This window comes from Pituophis catenifer, unplaced genomic scaffold (assembly GCF_029215685.1).
Source record: "Pituophis catenifer annectens isolate HBS135680 unplaced genomic scaffold, rPitCat1.0.hap2 SCAF_8, whole genome shotgun sequence".
Classification (NCBI taxonomy): domain Eukaryota; kingdom Metazoa; phylum Chordata; class Lepidosauria; order Squamata; family Colubridae; genus Pituophis; species Pituophis catenifer.
Genome location: NW_027256888.1, coordinates 53,325,322 through 53,349,823, shown reverse-complemented (window position 1 = coordinate 53,349,823; position 24,502 = coordinate 53,325,322). Strand labels below are relative to the sequence as shown.

At 36.1% G+C, this 24,502-nt stretch overlaps 1 protein-coding gene across 1 annotated transcript in view; it reads left to right on the top strand.

The window, feature by feature from the left end:
- FREM3 (FRAS1 related extracellular matrix 3) overlaps positions 1-24,502 on the top strand; it is a 75,445-nt gene that overhangs the window by 10,334 nt on the left and 40,609 nt on the right. The window contains exons 3-5 of the mRNA XM_070948513.1: positions 12,268-12,414; positions 17,779-18,009; positions 18,155-18,280. Of these exons, the coding sequence (XP_070804614.1) occupies positions 12,268-12,414; positions 17,779-18,009; positions 18,155-18,280 (504 nt within the window). The remainder of the gene's footprint in view (positions 1-12,267; positions 12,415-17,778; positions 18,010-18,154; positions 18,281-24,502) is intronic.

Below are 24,502 nucleotides of genomic sequence, written 5' to 3'. Positions count from 1 at the left end.
AGAGTAAGGAGAGAGTGATATGGAGAAAAAGCATTTGAAGGTGTACTATTTGAGCACATATTCATTATTTGATAAACTAAGAGAAGTACAGTCCCCAAAGGCTGAGCTGCTGGGTATTCCTTTAAAGCAGTATCTATGTGTATTGTCCCTCCCTCACAAGAAACCCATTTCAGAGTATGAGGATATTTGGAGCAGAGATAAGAATGTAGCTGTGGCATTGGAGCTAGATGTACTGCTGTGGCTTCTATTTCATTAGATCATGGGTGTCAAAGGTGCAGCATCATATTACCATCATGTGACGTTTCGCGATATTTGCCCTATTCATGGAGCTGGGGTGGGTGTGGCCTGCATGTGATGCATCTGGCCTGCGGGCCGCCAGTTTGACACCCCTGCATTAAAGTGACCAATGATATGAGCAAATAGCTAAATAAGGCTGGGAGAGCAGGATAGCCAGGTGGTCGCTTATATCTGGGCGATCACACTTTGGCAAATTTACTTGTTCATTTTCTAAACCCAGATTTAACAGGAATTCTTATAAACAGAAGGTGAGTTTATATCATATTGATCTATGAAATCTACTTGTACTAGATGGCAATAAATAAGATTTTCTTTGATCAATCAAATAATTTCTATGGCCTACCCAGCAGGTGGCACCTTAAACCTTTTGATCATTTTACAGTTTGGAAGGATCCTCCTTTTAAAAATGTCTCTAGTACAGTCATCAATAATGTTGTGATAGTATTAATGGCTTGTAACATGCACTCCTACTAATAACAATGAAAGAAAAGTATTGAACACAAGCCAAGAGAAACAAAATAGATGGAAAGTATCGTTAAGCTTCTGCTGTAACAGGTGAAATAAAACACCAAACAGAATGATTTATTTCAATAAGGCAAAGAAACCGATAGCTGAATTTCTTTTCTGTTCTGACAACCATCTTTGCTCTGAAGGAAAAGAGTCAAATCTTTGTTAGAGGATAAACAAATTGCGGTGGAAAAAGCCTTGGTAGTACAGTGGTCTAAAGCACCCTGTTATTAAGACCAGCTGCCTGCAATTACTGCATGTTCGAATCTCGCCAGGCTCAAGGTTGATTCAGCCTTCCATCAATAATAACTATTACACAAACAAATGAGTTTTGGGTATTCCAGTGATATGAAAAGTATATACATGTGGTTTTCTGGGTCATGATTTTGTACCATGAAGAAACTAATATTTGGCAAGCTTAACTGTGTCCTAGAATTAACTTAAAATACTGCTAACTATATTTACAAATCAGAATAGGGAATCATGTTTAGCTCTTTATTGCTTCAATTTAGTGTCTTTTATAAGTTGATTCATATATTGTCTTAAACATTGATAAAGAACAAATAATTGTATAAAAATTTTCCAATGAATAGCAAAATACAGGTAGTCCAATAGTTTGTTTAATGACCGTTCAAAATTACAAGGGCAATTAAAAAAAGTGATTTATGACCATTTTTCACATTATGACCTTTGCAGCATCCCCATGATCATGTGATCAAATTTCAGGTACTTGGCACCTGGTTCCTACTTATGACTATTGCTGTGTCCCAAGGTCATGTGATCACCTTTTGCGACTTTCTGAAAAGCAAAGTCAATGGGGAAGCCAGATTCACTTAACAACCAGGTTACTAACTTATCTGCTGAAGTGATTCACTTAAGAACAGTGGCAAGAGAGATCGTAATAAAACTCACTTAACAAATGTCTCACTTAGCAACAGAAATTTTAGACTCAATTGTGGTTGTAAGTAGAGAACTAACTGTATTTATTGGCATAATAATTAGTGTTGCATTCTTCTATTAGGTAAATTAACAGAGTTTTGTAGGAACTGATACAGCTTTTCTATTATTCAACAAATCAGGAACATAAAACCATCTGTTTTGAAAGTATATTAAAATCACTTAAAATTTTAATGTATTTTTTATTTTGCTTACTTTAAAAAAGTTATAAAATATGTTGAAATAAATGCATTGTAAACAGTGAAAACAGTTTCCAAAATGTAAACCTTATAAGGAAAGTAGTTTTATAGGCTTACTTAACAGAACTATAAACAAAGATGAAATAATATCTTTTTTTATTACATATCTCCAGTCATGTTTAAGAAATAGAATACTTTGCTGTAATTCACATAATGGTTTTTCACAGAAAGATAGTTTACAATAATTACATTTATGTATGATTTTTCAAAACAATTTCAGCAACATTTTAGCTATTCGATAGCAGTTTTGCTCGCCATATTTATAAGAAACACTTCCTTATTAGGCAGAAAATTAGGCAGAAAATATGCCAATCCAGCAATACCTAAAAATTGGAGACATCCCAACAGATGTATTCAGATATTATTTTAAATCTGAATTGTTCAACTGCCCACTTTGTAGCCTGTCTGCAGGAGTAAATGGCCTTTCTTATGGCATAAGCCATGGTTTGTGTGCTGGGTGTAGAAATGGAGAAATAGGTTTTTTTTTTTTTTTTGACTACACATCAAATATGTGCACTTGGGCTGATGAGGTCCCTAATAATCAACCAGAAAGAGTTACAACAGCAAGTAAAAGTCATTCATTTAAAACTGAGTAGTACTGTTCTTGTTTTGTTAAATGCTGGACAGCTGTTCTGCTAGCATATTCTTGTTTATATCTGACTTTGATCTTTCAATATTCTGGTGAAGCAGAATTTTCTGACCACATTGGAGAGCTAGCAAGAATATGGTAGAGCTAGCAAGGAATTATATCTTTCCAATATTATCCCTATCAAAAAAAAGGTGGTGTTCTAAGCAATGTAAACCTAATGTATCGTTCAGTAAAAGTACAGTCATTTGGGGTTTTTTTAAGCAATTCAATTTTTTATTTAAGTAATTTTATTTTTACTTTTTATTTAAGTTTAAGCATTGTTGTAATATTGTTGATCTTCAGTATTCAGGTTCAGAACTCAGTTAAGAAATACCTTACTCTTCTAGGGAAATAGCAATCACTCTCATTCCTGTGGGAATCAACCCTGAAATCCTTATTTAACTGCATGGTTGCAGGATGATTTCAGGGAAGAATGTTCTATAATAAATTTACCCAAAATTGGTGGGAGGAGATTTTGTATCCTCACAAACATCTACTATAGTACAATCACTCTCATTAGTCAATATCTACCAGTACTATTTAATCTCATTTCATACAAGATAAAAAAGGCAGTGGATGGCATTGTTATTACGCAGCAGTAGCTATGGATGTGCATAGTTCTGATTTGCTGCATCTAGTGAGGTAGCTTCTAATAGTTATAACTCTGTCTTGATTGGAAACTGTGGTTCATGTTATTATTATTATTATTATTATTATTATTATTATTATTATTATTATTATTATTATTATTATCTCATAGCATGAGAACATGACAGAAGAGAAGTAAACATGTATACATAATACATGTAATTATAAATAAACATATTCTTTCACTTGATCAAATGTATTTCACTAGAGAAAACCAATCTGTGGCCAGTGAGTATTCAGGGACTAATTTAGTCCAGGAATAAATAAGATCACATTATTATAACATGGTAACATGAAGGAAATCTATAAAGAATGCCTAGTAGACAAGATATGTCCCCTTCTTAAATTAACAACAGGACAATTTTAAAATGTAGCGTTTGTGAGATAATTATATCAGTTATGTTTTAAGGATAAGTTTTGTCAGTATTGGAGTATATAATTGCTTGGGAAAAATAATGGCAGACATCACAGTAATATATTATGTTTTAATCCTGTATGAATATTTTAGGTCTAGTATAGTTTTAAAGTGATAATGAGAGTAATAATTTAGAAGGCACGATGATTCCAGAGTGTTTCTTAGAAGCAGAATATATGTTTATATATGTTAAGTGTATCATTAAAGTATGTTAGAGTTTGACTACTCATGTTAGAAATGTTGTAAATAAGGTCTTTATTTATGAAATGAAATTTGGACTGCCAACATTGGGTACATTGTGGAAAAACATAATGAAAAGCCAAAAAGTTTCCACATTTGGACAAGAGGTAGAATTGGAAGTGTGTAGGTGAAGAGGTTACAGATGGGAGTACTGAAGGCTTTTTCAGCAGACTGCTAGTGTCTGCATCTGAATTATCTAGGTTGCAAAACTTCCTGTGTTTCACTGCATTAGATTTAAATATAAATGAAATGTGGAACACTGCTTCATTTCTAAAATTATCTTAGTGTGCCAATGGTTTCAGAAACTTTGTTCATGTTAACGCCACGAGGAAAACACCATTCCTTAAATTGCTTGGGCAAAGGCTTTCAAAATGCCTGAGCTTGTTTCAAGTCTACCATGTCATCTGCTCATCCATTAGTATAAACCCAGGAAAAGAATCATATGGGTAGGCATACTTGTCCAGATAACTTGGGAAGGGCCTCAAAGAGGCAGTGCAAGAACACAATTGCCTCAACATGAAGCTGTGAGGCTTTGGTGCAATCAAAACTTTCCTTACTTAATATAACATGCTTACATATTATTTCCAAACAATTAGGTTTCACAGCATATTGCTGAAGGATAATTATAGTGCTATGGTCTCCTTATTCTTATTTATTTATGTAACCATTAATATTCTGCCATAATGTTTACATACACACTTGAGGACAATTATTAAGTCTCCTTAAGGTGTGAAATATTGCAATTGGCAAGCTGGCATAGCAATCACCTCCTCAATGCTGCAATTAATAGGAGTACACCCATTTTGGGAAAGACTATAGTTTAGATTTACATGATTTGCAAACCCCAGAGTTATTTATTAGCAACAGACAGATGGATATGAATGAGGAAAAAGACTTGTGCCCAAGGCTCACTGCCAATCAGAGTAATAATTTGGGGAAGGGGCCAAAAGAGTTAAATTCTGAGTTCTTGGCATCACCCTGTAGGGCTGGGAAAACTGCCAATTTGAAGCCCTTGAACTGTTGTTTCCAGTTAGTGATCTGCATCAATAGTTCTCAACTGGTGAAGTGTGTATCACAGATGAAAAACAGAAGTAGTATAGGGGAGGCAAAGGGTATATCATTGGAATGTTAATTATCTCTGTGTAAGACAGATGATCCGTGTTTCCTTGTGCCTGAGTTCTGAACTAAGGACTGTGGATCTGTAAAGGAGGTTCAAGGGTTGGGAACAAAACATCTATACAGCCATGAGGGTAATTGTTTCATCCACACATAATCTGACTGATGAAGGATTGCAACTTGGAGAAGAAGGTCATCCATAACTAGGAATGTCTGTAAATGGGAAGATTGCTTTACCTTATATAGATGGAGTGCTCAAGCTGCAGCCCCAGGTTTATATGTGGCCCCCCAAATCTTGGGTGTGACTCTCAATGCCCCTTTAACAGCTGTCACCAAACTGTATTTCTTCTTTTTTTTTTAAATTTGATTTATATGCCGCCCTTCTCCGGAGACTCAGAGCGGCTTACAATACGTTAAGCAATAGCCTTCATACTTTTGTATATTTTTACAAAGTCAGCTTATTGCCCCCACAAACTGGGTCCTCAATTTGACAGAATTTGACAGAAGACAAGAACTATTAAATAGGCAGGAAAATAATCATATTAATTGAGCTCAAATTAAATGCTCAATAGTAGTAACTGTGAGAGGGATCTTGGAGTCCTAGTGGACAACCATTTAGATATGAGCCAGCAGCATGCAGCAGCTGCCAAAAAAGCCAACACAGTTCTGGGCTGCATAAACAGGGGGATAGAATCAAGATCACGTGAAGTGTTAATACCACTTTATAATGCCTTGGTAATGCCACACTTGGAATATTGCATTCGGTTTTGGTCACCACGATGTAAAAAAGATGTTGAGACTCTAGAAAGAGTGCTGAGAAGAGCAACAAAGATGATTAGGGGACTGGAGGCTAAAACATATGAAGAATGGTTGCAGGAACTGGGTATGTCTAGTTTAATGAAAAGACGGACTAGAGGAGACATGATAGCAGTGTTTTAATATCTCAGGGGTTGCCACAAAGAAGAGGGAGTCAAACTATTCTCCAAAGCACCTGAGGGTAGAACAAGAAGCAATGGGTGGAAACTAATCAAGAAGCAACTAAGGAACTAAGGAGAAATTTCCTGACAGTTAGAACAATTAATAAGTGGAACAACTTGCCTCCAGAAGTTGTGAATGCGCCAACACTGGAAATTTTTAAGATGTTGGATAACCATTGTTTAAGAAGATGTTGGATAACCAAGGCTCTTCAACCATGTTGAAGAGCCTTGGTGGCTCTTCAACTAAAGTGCTGTTGAGTAGCACCAGCTGCCTGCAATTACTGCAAGTTCAAATCTCACCAGGCTCAAGGTTGACTCAGCCTTCCATCCTTTCGAGGTAGGTAAAATGAGGACCTGGTTTGTGGGGGCAATAAGCTGACTTTGTATAAAAAAGAACACCACAGGGGGGGGGGCAAAGCCCTACTAAGCAGGTATATACAAAAGTATGAAGGCTATTGCTTAACACATTGTAAGCCGCCCTAAGTCTCCGGAGAAGGGTGGCATATGAATCGAACCAATAAATGAATGAATGAATGAATGAATGAATGAATGAATGAATGAATGAATGAATAAATAAATAAATAAATAAATAAATAAATAAATAAATAAATAAATAAATAAATAAATAAATAAATAACCATTTGTCTGAAGTGGTGTAGGATTTCCTGCCTGGGCAGGGGGTTGGACTAGAAGACCTCCAAGGTCCCTTCCAACTCTGTTATTCTATTCTATTCTATTCTATTCTATTCTATTCTATTCTATTCTATTCTATTCTATTCTATTCTATTCTATTCTATTCTATTCTATTCCATTCCATTCCATTCCATTCCATTCCATTCTATTCTAAATGTACATTAAGTTAAATTGGAATTATTATTTTTTTACCTAGGCTATACCATTTATTTATCCTGGTCCTGTCAACAGTTTTGGAATGCAACCTTCCCCAACAAACCATTCAAAATCTATATGTGGCCCTTCCTTTAAAAAAGTTAGTCTTTTCTTAAATTATCAAAGTCACTTTGTCACAGTTTGTGAGCTGATCTTTCCTGGTCCCTTTTAGATGTTTTACCTCTGCGATTGATTGTGTCTGGTGAAGCACAAAGCTTGGACCTGTTCCAGGTTTTTTGTTCTTACCAGTGAACCAAAGAAGTAAATTTCTTACTTTGAAATATTTCATTTTAAATACAATTGTCCTTTCTGCCTTGACAAGTTTTATATATTTCTTCTGTTGAAAACAATAAAAAGTTATTACTGCATTGTGGTAGATTGTCAGATACAGTATATCTGAGACTAAGGCAAAGACCTGGCATTTCTGTTACTATTATTAGATGTTATTCTAATATTTTTAATCCATTAAGCAACTTGGTATACATCAAATGTTTGGACTACTATCATAACGTACTTTTATAGCCCACAGTTGGCTGTAGCACATGGGAATTTTAATCCAAATGCAATCAGTGTCAGTTTGCCATCTTACTTTTTTACTTATTGCATGTTTTCTCCTTATACTAAACAATAATTTATATACAAGACTCTCACTTGACACACCCACACCTGAAGTCTTTTTGAACAGAAGAACCCTGACACTGACATCCCCTAAACTCAGAGGAAGATGTTTCCTAGCCTGGTAACGAAACATTCAGAAACCAACCCGCAAGCCCAGAGAACAAACCTCACTCTCATCCTACACCTAAGCTCCAGATATTTGCCACTATTTCAATAATTTATTTCATTACCTTCCATCGAATGCACCAGAATCTGTTAAATCATCAACAAGTTTTATAATCTGCAATGGCTAGACTTGCACACCTTAAGTCTGAATCAATGTTATCTTTACCAACTGTCTATAAAATCATTAGGTGACTAATTTAATCTTCTTAATATTTTCACTGATATGATTACATGCCAGTTGCCTCCATTCTTGGACCAGGAGGTTCTTGCTCGTTGTTATACATACTTTAGGTACTTTCTGGATAAATTACTGCAGCATTCTCTAGGTGCAGCTGCCCTTTAACATCCCTAGAAGTTTTAACCGATACAGAATCTGACAGTGTATACAGTCTGGATGCTTCAAAGTTCATAAATTACGCCACTGCTGCTAAAACCTGGTTGCCAGTATGCTTCCAGGTGCATTCCAAGTGCTGGTTATTATCATTAAAACCTTACATGAAATAGGGACAGATTACTTGTGGGACCATCTATGTCTGAGGATGTCAGTTTTTTACACCTTATATGACAGAGTGGGCATGTTCCAGATCCCCTCTATCAAACAGAGGGGATTTTGTAGGACCAGGGATTGCTTGGCCTGTGGAAATATGGAACATCCTCATATTTGGATGGCTCAAAGCAACTTGGTCTTCCAGAAGGCAGATAAAACTTGGCTTATCATCCCAGTTCTAGGGTCAAGATGTTAAGAAAACCTAATATCCATTTGACTTATGGAATTGTTATGTAGAACTCCTTTCTTTGGACTGAAATGTTTTAATGGATTTGGGTTTTTATATTGTCTTTGTATGTATTGTTTTACCTCTCGATGTTATGTAGCTGAAGTAGGGACTGTATAAATTTTCTGCTACTAAAAGATTTCAGGAAGCTATCGGTTATCAATAAGAGATACATGTAACAAGATTTTGTTGAATGGTAATTTGGACAAATTTATATATTGGTATTCCAGACATCTGTCTAAGGTTCTTAGAGCATAATAACCAAGAACCAGGCTTTTTAAAAATTATATCTGAAAACAAACTGAATCATGTGCAATTGTTTCAAGACCAGAATCTCGTGATCTTTAAAATGCATAGAACAAATCCATACAATTTTGCATTTGATTATGTTTACGGACTTTTTTCAAGGGCAGCGCTAAGTAAGTATGTGCTACAGTAGTCTAAGCATAAGGTAATTGAATTGGATGTGTGGCAGTATCAAACACCATGTTGTACATTGTCGTTTGGTAGAAGGACTTTTAAACCTAAGTCTTTCATTTTAACTCCTGCTATTATTTATTATTTATCAGCAGTTTGAATCCCTAATGGGGATAATGGGGTGAGCTCCTGTTACTTGTCCCAGCTTCTGCTAACCTAGCAGTTCGAAAGCACGTAAAAAATGCAAGTAGAAAAATAGGGACCACCTTTGGTGGGAAGGTAACAGCGTTCCGTGCGCCTTTGGTGTTTAGTCATGCCAGCCACATGACTACAGAGACGTCTTCAGACAACACTGGCTCTTCAGCTTTGAAATGGAAATGAGCACTGCCCCCTAGAGTCAGGAATGACTAGCACATATGTGCGAGGGGAACCTTTACCTTTATTATTATTTATTATTTGTGCTGTATCAATAATAAGAAAAGGAATGGAACAAAAGACTTTAAAAAATAAGTTGCAAAACCATTGTTTGAAGAGATAGCATGTATGGAAATAGGAGACCAAAATTATAAAATAGGATATAGCTTGAAATTTATAAAATGAACAATTTAAATACATTTTTTTAAAACTCGGATATCTTTCTAACAAATTATTTCAGCTTCTCTTGAAAGGCACAAAGTACAATCCTGTGATTGAAGGGAGGGGATATTGGCTGAGCAGAAAAAATGGTGAAATGTGTACCTTGCAACTTGTTCAGTCAATTAATTTCTAAAAAAAAATAACCCTATGCCCTGTGTTTAAATCATGAAGGCATGATAGTATGAACTCTGTTATTTATATACTGTATGGTTACAGCCTATGGTAACTAAGTTTGCTATTGTTAATTATAAATAAACTCTCTAATCCATGTTTCACAATGCAGCTCTATATAAAGGAATGTGTTCAATCTCCAGTTGTAAAAAGTATGTTAAAATATTAATATTTTCTGGTGATTGTGAATTTAAACAATTTTAAGTAATGTGATGAATTAGGCTACAGAAATAGTCAAGCAAACCACTCATTATATACCAGAGCTATTTATAATTGCACATCTATTGTAATCTTAACTAAAGGCTGCATATTCTAGGAATATATCCTCATGATCTCATTCTTAATTGGCTAAAATTCAGTGTGACTAGTTTCTGAAGTATTCTTGGCAAGATTTGAGAAGTAGTTTGCCCCTGCCTCCTTCCTAGGACTGAGAGAAAATGTCTGGTCCAAACAGGGGTGAAATCTACTTACCTTCCTTACCAGTTCGGAAGTGCATTTGCTGCACGCATGCATCACGTGCGCGTGCAGACCTGCACATGCCCAAAACCTTCTGTGCATGCGCAGAAGGTAAAAAACACATTACTTCCTGGTTAAAACCAGGAAGTAATGACACCCGGATGGGTGGGCGGAGCTTTGCTACCGGATCACCGAACCACCGGCCAAGATCGCTACTGGACCGGTCTGATCCAGGAGCTTTTCACCCCTGGGTCCAAGGTCACCCAGCTGGCTTTGTGTTTAAGGCAAGACTGGAACACCTATTCTCCTGGGTTTTAGTCTAATGCCTTAACTGGCTATCTTTGAAGCACTGGCTTTTCCCTATTCTCTGCCATATATCTTAGCGAAGTTAATGAAGATTTATATTTTGAACTACTTGATCTTTACAGATTTCTTACAATTTATTAAAGCTTCTTTATTCATTTTATACGTAGTCCTTCAGGTTTGAAGAAAACTCTGTTTTGCAGTCTATTAATCTGTGGACACAGAGGTGACTCTGCACTCTCAATCTGATAGCAGAATCTAGCACAATGAGGGCACTGGAAGTCTGTTGTAGTGGCAGCTGTGGGTGTTATTCTGTGACACTGCTCACAGTTTTCTTTTGGCGGTGTCTTCAAAGCTGATGGAGGCTTCATAGCACAGGGACACAAGTGTGTTCTGTCAGCAGCTCAACTTCTAGTTCCCTTGGCTGGATGTCACAGTGTCATAGGGTATCTTTCACAGTGTCTTCATAGTGCTTTAATGGTTAGCTTCAAGATCTCTTCTCCAACTCAGTACACTGTAGAGGAATTGGCAAGGCATAAAGCAATCATCCATTGTGATGATGTGGCTGATACAACTTATCTGGACTGTGATAGCCAGTGACTAAATGCTGGTGGACTCAATATGATCCTAGATTAATGATAAATGTTATCTGTTTAGCTTACTAACAGTTTCATTCACATCATCATAAATAAAAGAGATTGTTCTCTATGGTGGCTCTCAATCATCCAGGTCCCACTTTTGGTTGTCTGAAAAGTGCTTTTTGAAGAAAACTGGACTTTCTTGGGTTTTTTTCCCTTGAACATATTTCTTCTCATCCAGAAAGCCTCTTTAATTTTGACAATGGTGGGAAATGGAAGGATTTATATTCTTTGCAGTCATCTGCTTGTTAGCACTCTGAAGGTTGATCATGACCTTTGACTCATTGAGGCCCCTGGGGTTTTATCCCTACCCTCAGGATTACCTGAATTAGAGTGCAAATGAATGTAGAACATTCTTGGGACTGCTGAAAGGTAGAAAGGAGATAGGTCCGTGATGACAAACCTATGACATGCATGCCAGAGGTGGCACGCAGCGCGGTCTCTGTGGGCATGCGAGCCGTCACCCCAGTTCAGCTCTACCCCACATGCATGTGCGCCTCCCGCCGGCCAGCTGGTCTTCGGTCTCTGCTGCACATGCACGGGGGGCAGGGAGCATTCGTGGGGCCCACATGTGCATGCACAGGTGTGGGGCACATGTACAGGGCCGAGCGCACATTGCATTTTGGGGGTTCACGCACATGTGCATTCATGCGCACACACACGTGCTTTGGGCACTCGGTCCAGAAAAGGTTAGGCATCACTGAGATAGGTGGTGTTATAGTCTTACCTGTTGTTCAATTTTTACATAGATGACCTCTTTGACCCCTTCTTCAAACCAGTGGTCCTCCCTATTCAGAATGTGGACTTTGCTGTCTTCTTTGGGGATACAAAACACCACATCACAAATCCATGGCACAACATAGGAGAACAAACCCACTAGGACAAAATTCAGCAGTTCTTCTGAATTTGAAAGACAAATGTCATTCCTTTGCAGACAGAAAGTCTTCAAAATATTTTCTTCTTTTTTAAATAATCATTGTATTTTTGTCTCATCAAAAAGATACAAAGTGAAACCTAATATATTACATAGTATTACAATGAAGAAATATTGTCTTACTCGTGCAGTTTTATTCATATTGTATATCATGTACATCCTGTATGTGGATACTGAAAGAATTCTGGATATCTTTCAGATTATATGTACTACATAATAATATATTTATTGAACTGAATTTTAGGAGGAAACAGATTGAAGAGCCAACCTTTTCGTTTGAACTGGGCTTGGATTTCACTGGAAAAAGAATATTATATGATAGATGAGGATTCCAAGGTTCTGGAGGTAACGCTGAAACGCAGAGGATATCTGGGGGAGACTTCATTTGTTAGTAAGTATGGCTTTTATATGTTGAAATATTAGAAATGTAACATGTAGCTTTATTATAGAGAACTTGTGATTTTTGTAGTTTTCTTGGTCAAAAGATTAAAGGCACTATAAAATTACTTAAAAGAAAATAGACTTTTATAGTGTAAAATATCATATCAACAAGTATACAGTAATGGAGATGTTAACAAATTTGTCAACCTGTTACTATGTACTTTGAATATTTGTTCATATTAGATCTCTTTCTGAATGAACCTTGCAGTGTATTAAACTAATCTATTCTAGCTATAGATTAATCAGCCTTACATATACCTTTATTGATTATCCTACATAGCACAATATTTTTATAAATGTATATTTTTATGGATGTCCTGCAGATTCATGGATTTTTTTAATATTGGGCTCTACCATTTACTTCTGAAATGGCTTCTTTTTATTTTAGATTCAAAAATGCATTTATTCCTGTTTGTATAAAAATATTTCTAACTTGGGAAGGAAGGCTGTTCTCTAGGGACATATTAGCAATTTGTTGCTGTTCTTTCTTGATTTGAGCTATGTGACCTCTTCAAACCTGTTACAACAAATACTGGCTGGTACATGAAACATAGTATGTTGCTGACATATTTGTAGTCAGCTAATTGTTAATGTTGAATCTTTTCAAAAATCCATCAGCTTTCCTACCTAGAATAAAATGTGTCTGATTACTTTTTGTTAACTGTGGTTCAGTGAATTCCTCTAAGAAACAGAAAAACAAAGTGTATGCAATACATTGAAGTTTCTTCAGCAGGGCTTTTTAGAAGTGCTAAGATAAACTGTAAAGCTCGGGAGGAGATGTCAGAGGTGATTTCAAACATTTTACTTATTAAGGCTCAAAGGAGCCTGGATAGCTCTGCAGACAAGGCACTGTAATTTAACACCAGCTGTCTGCAATTAAAGTAAGTTCGAATCTTGCCAGGCTCAAGGTTGACTCAGCCTTCCATCCTTTCTATGGTAAGTAAAATTGAGGACCCAGTTTGTGGGGGCAATAAGCTGACTTTGTATAAATATACAAAAGTATGAAGGCTATTGCTTAACGCACTGTAAGCCGCCCTGAGTCTCTGGAGAAGGGCGGCATATAAATCAAATTAAAAAAGTATAGAAGTGACCCTTAGGAACAAATGCTGCAACCTTCTTGGTGTCCTTTAGTTGATCCCCAAACATACAATTTCTACCCAAGAAGACAGAGGCAGCATTGACTTGGAAATCAGCAGCTGTGGAGAACTTTAGACACTGGAATATTGTTTTTGCATATGATTGTCTTTGGGAAAACCCACCCAGCCACTTTTCTGACTCCCATCCCCATGATAGGGTCATATAACTCTCACATTTGGCAGTCTAAAAAAATTAGCCTTTGCTGTGTACTCAACATGGGTCATTGTGGCTAAGGACTATATGCTATCGTATGTGGCCAGGCATGTCAAAATGGTGATCAAAGAACCTCCTTGCTTTGGTGGGAGTTTCTTTGTTTTGTTCTTTTGGATTCTTTTTGTTTTTATTGTTTTTTTTAATATATATTTTAAGAATCTGATAACGTTGGCTGAGTTGGTTTTCCAACAAATGTTTGGAGAGTTAGTTAAAAATTCCCATTACCACATCCTTGAAATTCTGTAATCTGATCCAGGAAGACACTATACAGAACTTTTGCCTGACTTGATCATCTATAGTTTACTTCCATAATAATATAGAGAGAAGCAATATTATACTGGCAATATTAAGGGTAGAAAAAATGAGAAAAAATCAATATGGAAGAAAAGGAGAAGAAATGAAGTAGCAGTATAATGAAGAATGACCATATAAAAAATAGAAGGTAGAATAGTCTCCCAAAAGAGTGAAAAAGTGGATATATTGTAAAAAAATACCATAAGCATGCCTGTGAAATACAGTAACAGAGAAACGTAAGAGAAAGAAAGGAGAGAAAGATATTATATCAGGGGTGAAATGCTCCCGGTTCAGACCGGCTCAGGCAAGTAGGTAGCGATGGTGGCGGGCAGTTTGGAGAACCGGTAGCAAAAATCCCTGCCCCCGCCCCCCATGCCCAGCTGAGCCGCGCAATCATCAGAGGCTTTTTTTCTTTTAAATGCCTCTGATGAGCCAAGCTCTGACGATCCCAGCTGAGTTGCCTGTCAATCAGGCAACTCAGCTGGGATCGTCAGAGCCATTTAAAAGAAAAAAATTTAAAAAAATTTTTTTAAAAAAAACCCTCTGACGATCAGGCAACTCAGCTGGGATCGTCAGAGCCTTTTGAAAGCATTTTTTTACATGGTTTTACATGTAAAAAATGGTTTTAAAAGTAAAAAAAAAATTGGCCACGCCCACCCAGTCACATTACCCCCCCCACACACACACACCAAGCCACTCCCACAGAACTGGTAGTAACAAATTTTAGATTTCACCACTGTATTATACAGTATATAATATGTATAATGACATATTGCCAAGCAGATCAAAAAATGGTTAATATTAAAAAGAGACAGACAAAATGTAGACAGGTTTTGATAGAAATATAATTATTTTGGAAGAGAGTGAAGAAGGTTAACCAAGAATCTCCACCAGAGTAAACGGAATTAAAAAATAAAAAAGATGAAATGGTTTGGGGTGAAATGGAAGTGAGGGGAAAATGGGAGAATTCTTTATTGGCCAAATGTGATTGGACACACAAGCAATTTGTCTTTAGTGTATATGCTCTCAATGTACATTAAAAGACAAGATACATTCAAGAATCATAAGGTACAACACTTAATGATAGTCATAGGGTACAAATAACCAATCAAATCATACTAGGAAACAATATAAATCATAAGAATACAAGCAACAAAGTTACACACATGCAGTCATAAGTGGGAGGAGATGGGTGATAGGAAATTTAGAATGATAGTGATATATATCAAAGAGTGGAACTGTTGCTATGTATGATAATTTTCAAGAAAAAATATTACAGAAAGGGACCTACAGTATATGCTTGCATATATCATTATGATTTGCTTCCAGAGTCCTTCTGCAGGAATTGCTCAATCTGTATGAATTATATATTTTTACTTATAATTGGAAGATTTATGTTTGCATATTTTGCTATACAAAATAGAAAAGTAACAAGAGTTACTACATAAACTATAGGCAGATTTATTTGTTGGCAATGCTTTGACAATATATTTGATGGAACTCTAATGGAAGAATGTAGGTAGTGATGCTGAAGTGACTAAAAGCTGGTAATGGCAGCTTTTGGTAATGGTAAGTGTTCTTCAGCATTGAGAAAGATAATTGAAAGTTTATTATAAAAGAAGTTTATAACACTCTGCTGATTTAGACAAAGTGAAGAGGCATGAATCATGGAATGTTTAGCACAAATATAGAAAGTTGAAGTTGGTTGCTGAATGTGATGAGTGATACGGTATATGACAGAAGTAAAGAATGTGTGAAAATAAATGAAATTCCTAGCCAGCAGTTCATTACTGAGCAAGAAGTACAACAAAGATGTGTGATATTTCCCTTGGGAGTTTAATGTAGTTAAGGATATATGTTTAAAGGATGTTTTGTTCTAGTATTGGCTAGGAATGTGACTTCATATGTACTTTTGTATACAGAAATTTATTATTATTAAAATTTTGCAACTGACAGTTTCAAATGCTAATTTAATTAAAAGAGTTACTTTTTAAAGCTGCAGCTGAGTAGAAACATTTATTTTATTTATTTATTTATTTTATTTTATTAAATTTCTATACCGCCCTTCTCCCGAAGGACTCAGGGCGGTGAACAGCCACAAGATAAAACACATAAATACATAAGAAACATAAGATATTGACAAATTCACGCTCAAATTCATGGTGTTAAAGTAAACTTAAATTGCAATAACTGAAATCACATTTTTGCACCGGGATGTCAAAATGGAAACAGTTCCCAAAAATGTCAGCAAAAGTTTTCCCACGTGCTGGCAGAAATTAGTATCGAATTTTCTCACTTCTCATTAATTAAATTCTCACTTTCAATTTTTTTCTTGCATTTTAAAGCATCATATTAATATTAGAACTGTGCAAGTCCTTCAGGAAAACATAAGGGCACACCCAGCTTATCTCTTAGAATCAATAAAGTAGTTGTATATCTTCCTAGGCTTACACAGCTGTATTTGCATGTATGTGGATACACTTAATCAGATGCAAGGGCATGCATTCAAAGGGTCAGGAAAGCCAGGAAAAAGGTGCAACTGCTTAAACATTCAAAGAAAGGTCCTTAAGATGTATTCTCATACATTTCAAAGCACATCCTTCAAAAAATTTGAACAATCTTAATATAAATTTTCAATTAAATAATGACATTTGGTCTTTACAATTATTCAAAATGGGCCTAATCTGAAAGGTCTCAGTATTGCATTAATACAATTGAGTGTCTCTGAAATCTCAAATTGTTTTCGAGTTATCAAAATTAATTAATATAAATTCACTGCTGGAATCAACCTTCACTTTTTGTATTGGATCAAAAGTTTGATTAACTTATATATCACTGTCTGCGCCTGTTTAAGTTACTTTGCAATTTTAGAAATGTATTGTGGAAACTCAAATAAAATGTCTAACACATGAAGCTCAATTTTTACTAAAATGGCTGCCATTTGGGTGATGAGAAAACATACCAGTGGTGAAATCCAATTTTTTTTACTACTGGTTCTGTGGGCGTGGCTTGATGGGCATGGTGTGGCTTGGTGAGCATGGCTTGGTGGGCATGGCAGGGGAAGGATACTGCAAAGTCCCCATTCCTTCCCCACTCCTGGGGGAAGGATATTGCAAAATCTCCATCCCCACCTCACTCTGGGGCCAGCCAGAGGTGGTATTTGCCGGTTCTCTGAACTACTCAAAATTTCCACTATCGGTTCTCCAGAATCTGTCAGAACCTGCTGGATTTCACCCCTGAACATACCATATCATTGAGAGGCATGGTGGCCTAGTGTGAAAATGCTCACCTCTCACTCAGAAGGTTGAGAGTTCAATCCTAGATAGCAGCAGATGTTTCTCTCTCAGGGTGCAAAGAGAAAATGTCTGTTGCAAACTCTATGTAGGCATCAGGAAGGGTATCCAGCCAGTAAACGCTCAGCTCCATTCAGTCACCCCAAATTAAATCTACCCCAAATTAAGGGATAACAGAGTCATAAAAAGAAAAAAACTTGTGTGTTTTGATATCATTTTAAATCTTAATTGTTTGACTGTAATTTTGCATTCTCATTTGTGTCTTATTATTAAATGCCTTAAAAATTTTATATAGAAAGGTAGTGTACATTTCATAAATAAGTATTTCAAGTATAAGGTTTCTTATATCCATTTTTTTCTTCCAAACATTTACGTAGGCATTGGGACTAAAGATGGAACAGCAGAAAAGGATAAAGATTTCAGAGGAAAAGCTCAGAAACAGGTTCAGTTTAACCCAGGACAGACTCTGGCTACTTGGCGAGTAAGAATAATTGCAGATAATAAATATGAAGAATCTGAGACCTTCCAGATTATTTTGTCAGATCCAGTTATGGCTGCCCTAGAGTTGCCAGAGAAGGCAGTGGTGGAGATTATTGATCCTGGTGATGGTATGTTACTTTTTTTCCTGCTTTTTTCCATCCTGTAGCTTTCATATTTTGGCTGCCATTTACTGGAATAGAATTTTAACAAACCTATTATATTTTGTCTTTGTCATAAATGATTAGTGTATATTGACCTTCTGCTCTTTTTCAGAATCTACTGTGTATATTCCTGGGTCAGAATATAGAGTAGCGGAAGATGTTGGTGAACTGTTAATCCCTATCAGGAGATCTGGAGATACTAGTCATGAACTAATGGTTGTTTGTTACACTCATCAAGGTATTTCTTACTAACTTATGCCAAATATAAATATTGTATTTGTCCCATAAAGCAGAATTTGATTTAATTTAGCACAATATATCCATTATAGAAAATTTGTAAGGCAAAACAGTTCCAAAAAGCTTACAAATTGCTAGTGAATAATTTTTTACATGCTATTCTTCACCTTAAAGTATTTTCTCTTTTCTTTCTAAATTGTTCTTTGTTTCATTTGATGGGGAAGAGGTTTAACAAACCATGGGAAAGCATGATCATTGAGATTAAAAAGGGCAAAATTAGGTGGGAAAAAGAATAAGATCATTTTTTTAATAAAAAGTAGCATGGAATAAACTATGTTTTTTTTTTCTCTTTCATTTGTCTTTTTCTTTTCTTTTTAGTTTTGCTTTGTATATTTTTGCTGTTTTGAAAAAGTCTTCTGATGCCATCCTGCAATCTTACCTTTCCAAATTACTAAACCCACACAAGATTCCAGGGATTGTGTTCTAAATCATATTCCCAAATAAGATTGTACAAGATTCAGTAATCTTGTACAAGATCTCATGTCATGTTATGGAAACACCAATATTTTGTGATATTTGTCTTTCTTCTAATGCCAGATCTAATAGCCATCTAATGGATGGTTATTCTTTGATGTAAGCATTCAGACAAGAAACACCGTTTTCTTTCCTGAGCAATAGCAAAAATTTTTAAAACTAGCTTTGCATTCATTAATTTCCACTAAATTTAGTGGAACTAATTTTTTTTTTATTAAAATGCACAACAGAAGGTTGCCAGTGTATTCATCAGATAATTTGTGAATTGATTTTAGAAGCAAACTGCCAAGTAACATGTAGAAATGATGAATAGATACTAAAAATATGTTGGATATGCTAATATAAATACAATACCTCTGTATTTTTCTTGTTCAGCTTAGTCACACCTTAATGGGAGAACTAGTGGAAAATATATGTAAGATCATTTTCCCCCAATACTTTATTTCCTTATTAGGCAGGATGAACTTCTGCCTGGTGCATATGCTGCAAGATTTATGACCCTATGGGCTAGACAGCTAGTCAAGTTGTGTTTGTGAAGCATGACAGCTGTTGGTCAGTCTCAGATGTTAGGTATGCCAGCACAGCTGCAAGATGTAATAGGGAGATGAAAGTATTAAAACAGGTTCATAGCCACTTTAAAAGGGATGATTAGATTCCTTTAGTTAGAGGCTTTCATATTGAGCCTTACTAGGTGGCCTAACTAGAAATAGAGCTGTGATAATGTGGTGTAAGCTCATTAATTAATTTCAGGGCTTGCAGTTTTATGCTCAATTCATTGAGAGTCTCATTTAATGCAATAAAACTATAGAATAAACACTTGGAGGACTGCATGTGTATAGAAAGAGTTTTAGCTTGAAAAATAATACCAGACTCCTAAACATTCAGAATAGTTTGGAGGCAAGAAAAATGAATGTTTTAATTTACATTTGACCAGCTTCTATGTAGGATAGAGTCTTCCCTCTTGCACTTACAGCATGTCAATGTCTTTTGATTCTATGAATGTGGAATGCTGTGGAAAAGGGAGGAAATAATTCAGCTCTTGTTCTGCGCTCTTTATGTTAAATATTTATTACAGGTAGTTTTCAACTTACGACACAATTTCTGTTGCTAAGCGAGACATTAGTTAAGGGAGTTTTGCCCCATTTTGCAATCTTTCTTGCCACATTTGTTAAGTGAATCATTGCAGTTGTTAATTTAGCAATACAGAATTGCTGGTTCTGTATTGGTTAAGTGAATCTGGCTTCCCCATTGACTTCGCATGTCAGAAGGTTGCAAAAGATGATCACATGACCTTGAGACCTTGAGACACTATAACCATTATAAATGTAAGTCAGTTGCCAAGCTTCTGAATTTTGATCACATGACCATGTGCTGCAATGGTGGTAAGTGTGAAAAACAGGCATAAGTCACTCTTTCCAATGCCGTTGTAACTTTGAACAGTCATTAAACAAACTGTTGTAAATCAAGGATTACCTGTACTTAAAGCTATAACTACAGGGCAGTAAAGATTGGAACTGAGACTGGGGAGGGATTCTGCTTATTTTGATTTTTTAATTTTTTTTTCACCTTGTTGGGACCAGACCTATTCATCTTAGTCATGTTACTTCTAGATAAAGTAACGGGAAGACAGCGGTTCTTCCAAACTACAAATGTTAGGGAGTAACACATATTACCTCTCAAAGAAGCAAAGTTTGAAGTAAACTCTTAGTATCTTTGTATTTTAGCCAATGTAATCTAAATTCTGTTTTAATTGAAAAGATAACCCACTGCTTCAAATAAATTCTTCCTTTGTATATTTGCCCTTTTTTGAGATAACAGCTCTTCTTTACATTCCTATCATTTCTTGCCAAACTTTGTGTACTCCCCAAATACAGCATACAAATTTTACCCTCACTTGTGATCTGAGAGTAGGCATAGTTGGGCTAGCAATATCTGGTTTTTAAATTAATTATAGGGAAAAGATAAGGGTTAAGTAATTACAATGTGCTTATAGTGCATTTTTATTTGTTTTTTCTTAAAAGCCATTTTTGGAGGACTTATTGTTGCTCTCTTGCAATAGAAAACCCTATTCCAATGCCTGAATAATCCTGAATGATTTCCTTTTCTTTCAACCATTTAGGGTATAGTAAAGCTTGGTTTAGAACACTCATTTATAGTCTTTATCTTTAGATAAAAATAATACTTAATACGTGGAACACTAAATATGGGGCTTAAAAGTCCAAACCAATAGAACAGCCCATACCACTTGGACCAAACATAGAATTGGTGGGGAATAAAGTGTACTGTATTTTTAAAGTTCATATACTTGTAAACTTTTACAATTTAATATACAAGCTTAGTTTAAAAGTATCGTTTTCTAAATGAAAGGAAAAAGTAAAAAAAAATCTATTGATAAATAGTATACCTCTAAATATTCAACTCTGCATCACAGCTGTTACCGATTTATGTGCATGCATGAATGGTGCTGTTACTTCTTGAAAGAAATGTCTTACACAACTAAGGGGATATAAACTGTTCCATTGGTTGATATATCCAATCTCTCTTTGTGCTAATTAAGAAACAATCAGACGTCTAATGAAATAACTACAACAAATGTTGAACCTCACACTACAAGAGAGTTAGATAAAAATATTCTGCTTTTACTCTTAATGTAGCTGCAGTTTGTCATTACATCTGAACTTGAAATGCTCATTCTGGTTAGTTTCAATTCTAGCTAGTATAAATATATTAGATTGGCAATATTGTTTGTTCACTTGAGTCTTCAGTTCATGTCCTACAGCCCAGGGATGGGTTCTAAATTTTTTTACTACTGGTTCTGTGGGCGTGGCTTATTTTGTGGGTGTGGCTTGGTCATATGATGGTGGGAGTGGCTTCATGGTCATGTGACTGGGTGGGCGTGGTCAACTCAATGTCACTCAGGTCAAGGGATCCTTCATCTGGCCCCTCCCCTCCCAGCTATTCCTTGTCATATCCAGCCTCAACGTATCTATAGTTCTGTAAAAATGTTCACCTTTTTTCAACTTTATTATCTGCATACTATAGATGTACTTTCATGGACCACTGAAAGGAGGAAATGGCTCACATGCTTTGCCCAAGAGTGTGATAGGCAACAGGCTTTTAAGGGGCTGCCAGAAAGAATGTATAGGCAATGTATTTTCCAAAGCACCAGAAGGCAAAACAAGAAGCAGTGGATGGAAACTGAACAAAGAGGGAAGTTAGTTTTTGTCCTAAAACTAAGGAGAAACTTCCTGACAGTGAGAACCAATATAGGTGCAGAAATATTTCAGTCATAATTTCACATATAAAATAGCCATTCGTGCATATTGTTCAAAACAGTAATTAGTATTATGGCTGATGTTTGACAGCAAGCATAAAAGTCAAAGATCACAAGAGTGCTTCTTTCTCTGTATGTATACAAAACATCACATACCAGGAATAGCATATTAAGATGGACTTATGCAACCTGATGTACAAAATAAACACACACATATTTATGCTCTGGACTATAGACATTGAATGCATGTAAATCCCTGAAAAATGTGTGGTAGCCCTGGGCAAAAGAAAGGCAGTAAAATCACTCTAGGTGTAGGGACAGTGTAAAATATTAACACATGATAAATAAGAGAACAATTAAAAATAATAACACAGAGTTTTCTGTCTCTCCCTCCCTCCCTCCCTCCCTCCCTCCCTCTTTTTCTTTTTCTTTCTCTCTTTCTTTGTCTCTTTCTTTCTTCTCTCTCTCTCTTTCTTTTTTTCTCCCTCTCTTTCTTCTTTTTCCCTTTCTGTGAAGAACCCCAGAAGGTCTTTGGTAGGAGGAAGAAAAGCCAGACGTTTTGAAACTCAGAACATGCCCATTGATCATCTGGCATTCTTAGAGCTCCACTATTGATTAGCTTAGCCTGAGCAAGGATAGCTAGCAACCACTTACAATAAGCTCTCAACTCAAGCTCAGTGCACGTGGGGATCTCCCTAAACAGTGAGGATTTCTTTGTTTCTTTCTCCCTTGGAGTTCCTTCCCCCCCGCAGCCCATTTTTGCTTCCAGGGGGCTGCAGGGAGTCTTGCTAGGCACCTCCCCCGCGCCCCATTTTGGGCTTAGCAAGCCTCCCTGCAGCCCCTGGGAGCCAAAATGGGCCGCGGGGGCTGGGAAGGTAAGGTCGTGAGCCTGGTGGAGATGGCGCAGCATGCTCGGGGGGGGGGGGCTAGCGCAACTTACTTGTAGACAGGAGGAGGCAGCTCAGTTGGGGCACAGGGCAGGCACCACATGGGAAGGCAGTTTAGGCAGGCAAGCCACCCGGGTGGTGAGGAGGAAAAGGAAGTGACTGGGCAGGGCGGTGACCAGGGGACCGATTCGGGGGCATGGCCAGCCATTAATACCGGTTCTGTGACCTTTGCCAATTTATTGCTACTGGTTCTCCAGAACTGGTGCGAACTGGTAGCAACCCACCACTGTTACAGCCTATTATAGCATATACCCAAAATAAAACTTTGATTCAATGGCCTTATAGTAAAAAGGGGCTGTCACTAGAGACAAATGTCCATTAAATGTCAAATTAAGGTTATACAAGCATAAGATGGGATTTTACACATGCATAAAATATCAAACAGATGTTACTGTTTAAAAATTCTCTTACAAAATCTATTATATGTGATTTAGTGGAATCGATCCACAAATGCCGTAATATAGAAATATTTTAAATCATTACCTTTTAAAAAGTCATAAATAAAGCCTGAGTATGGAAAATGATTCTGATGAAATAAGTTGTTAATAAAATACAATATGTAATTATTTTGTTAGCCTCATAGGATAAATTAGATAGTAATCAAAACCATGTGAGCTAATTCTACTTTATTGCAAGGCTGCAGTGACAGAATCTTGCAAGTCTGAAAATATATTCCTCCCTTCCCACCTCCTGTACAGACTGGGAAACTAGGGAGAGTCTTTCCTGAGCCTCTTGCTCCAGGAGCGGACTAGGCTGTCTCTTATCTGACAGTCCCATTAGCAACATCTCCTAGCCTAGTCTCCCAAGGTCTTTCCCACATTTCACATATTTAAACATGGATATAATTAACAGTGAAAACTTCCTAATTATAATTGTTCCTCATATAAAATGGGGAAGAAAAAGTGAAATACTTCTAATACTTTACATGTCAGGGCAGATCCACTGATTTGTAATTTTTAAAGCAGTTTTTGTAATAAATTAAATTTTGTAATAGGGAAATGATTGATAAAGGAGAAATTGTTACTTATAATATGTATTTATATGAAGACATTTTTAATATATATCAATATACCTTGTGTGTGTGTGTATATTATGTGTATATATATATATGTGTATGTGTGTGTGTGTGTGTGTGTATATATATGTATATGTATATATGTATATGTATTGTCTTAATGATAGAGTACCTAAACATTACCTAATTACCCAATTAATTGTGAGATAAACTTTAATTAGATCTGCACATTTGCTATTGTCTCTATTCATCTTAAGATATTAAGTCATATTATAAACAATGACAAGGAGAAAGAAATCATTTTAAGAGGCTATTAATATTTTATGCAGTTACTATTATTATTTTTTAATGATGGGCTTTATTACATTTTGCTGCATTTGCTTATTACTTATAGTTACTTATATTATGTATTTATATGAAGGCATTTTTAATATATATCAATATATCTTGTAT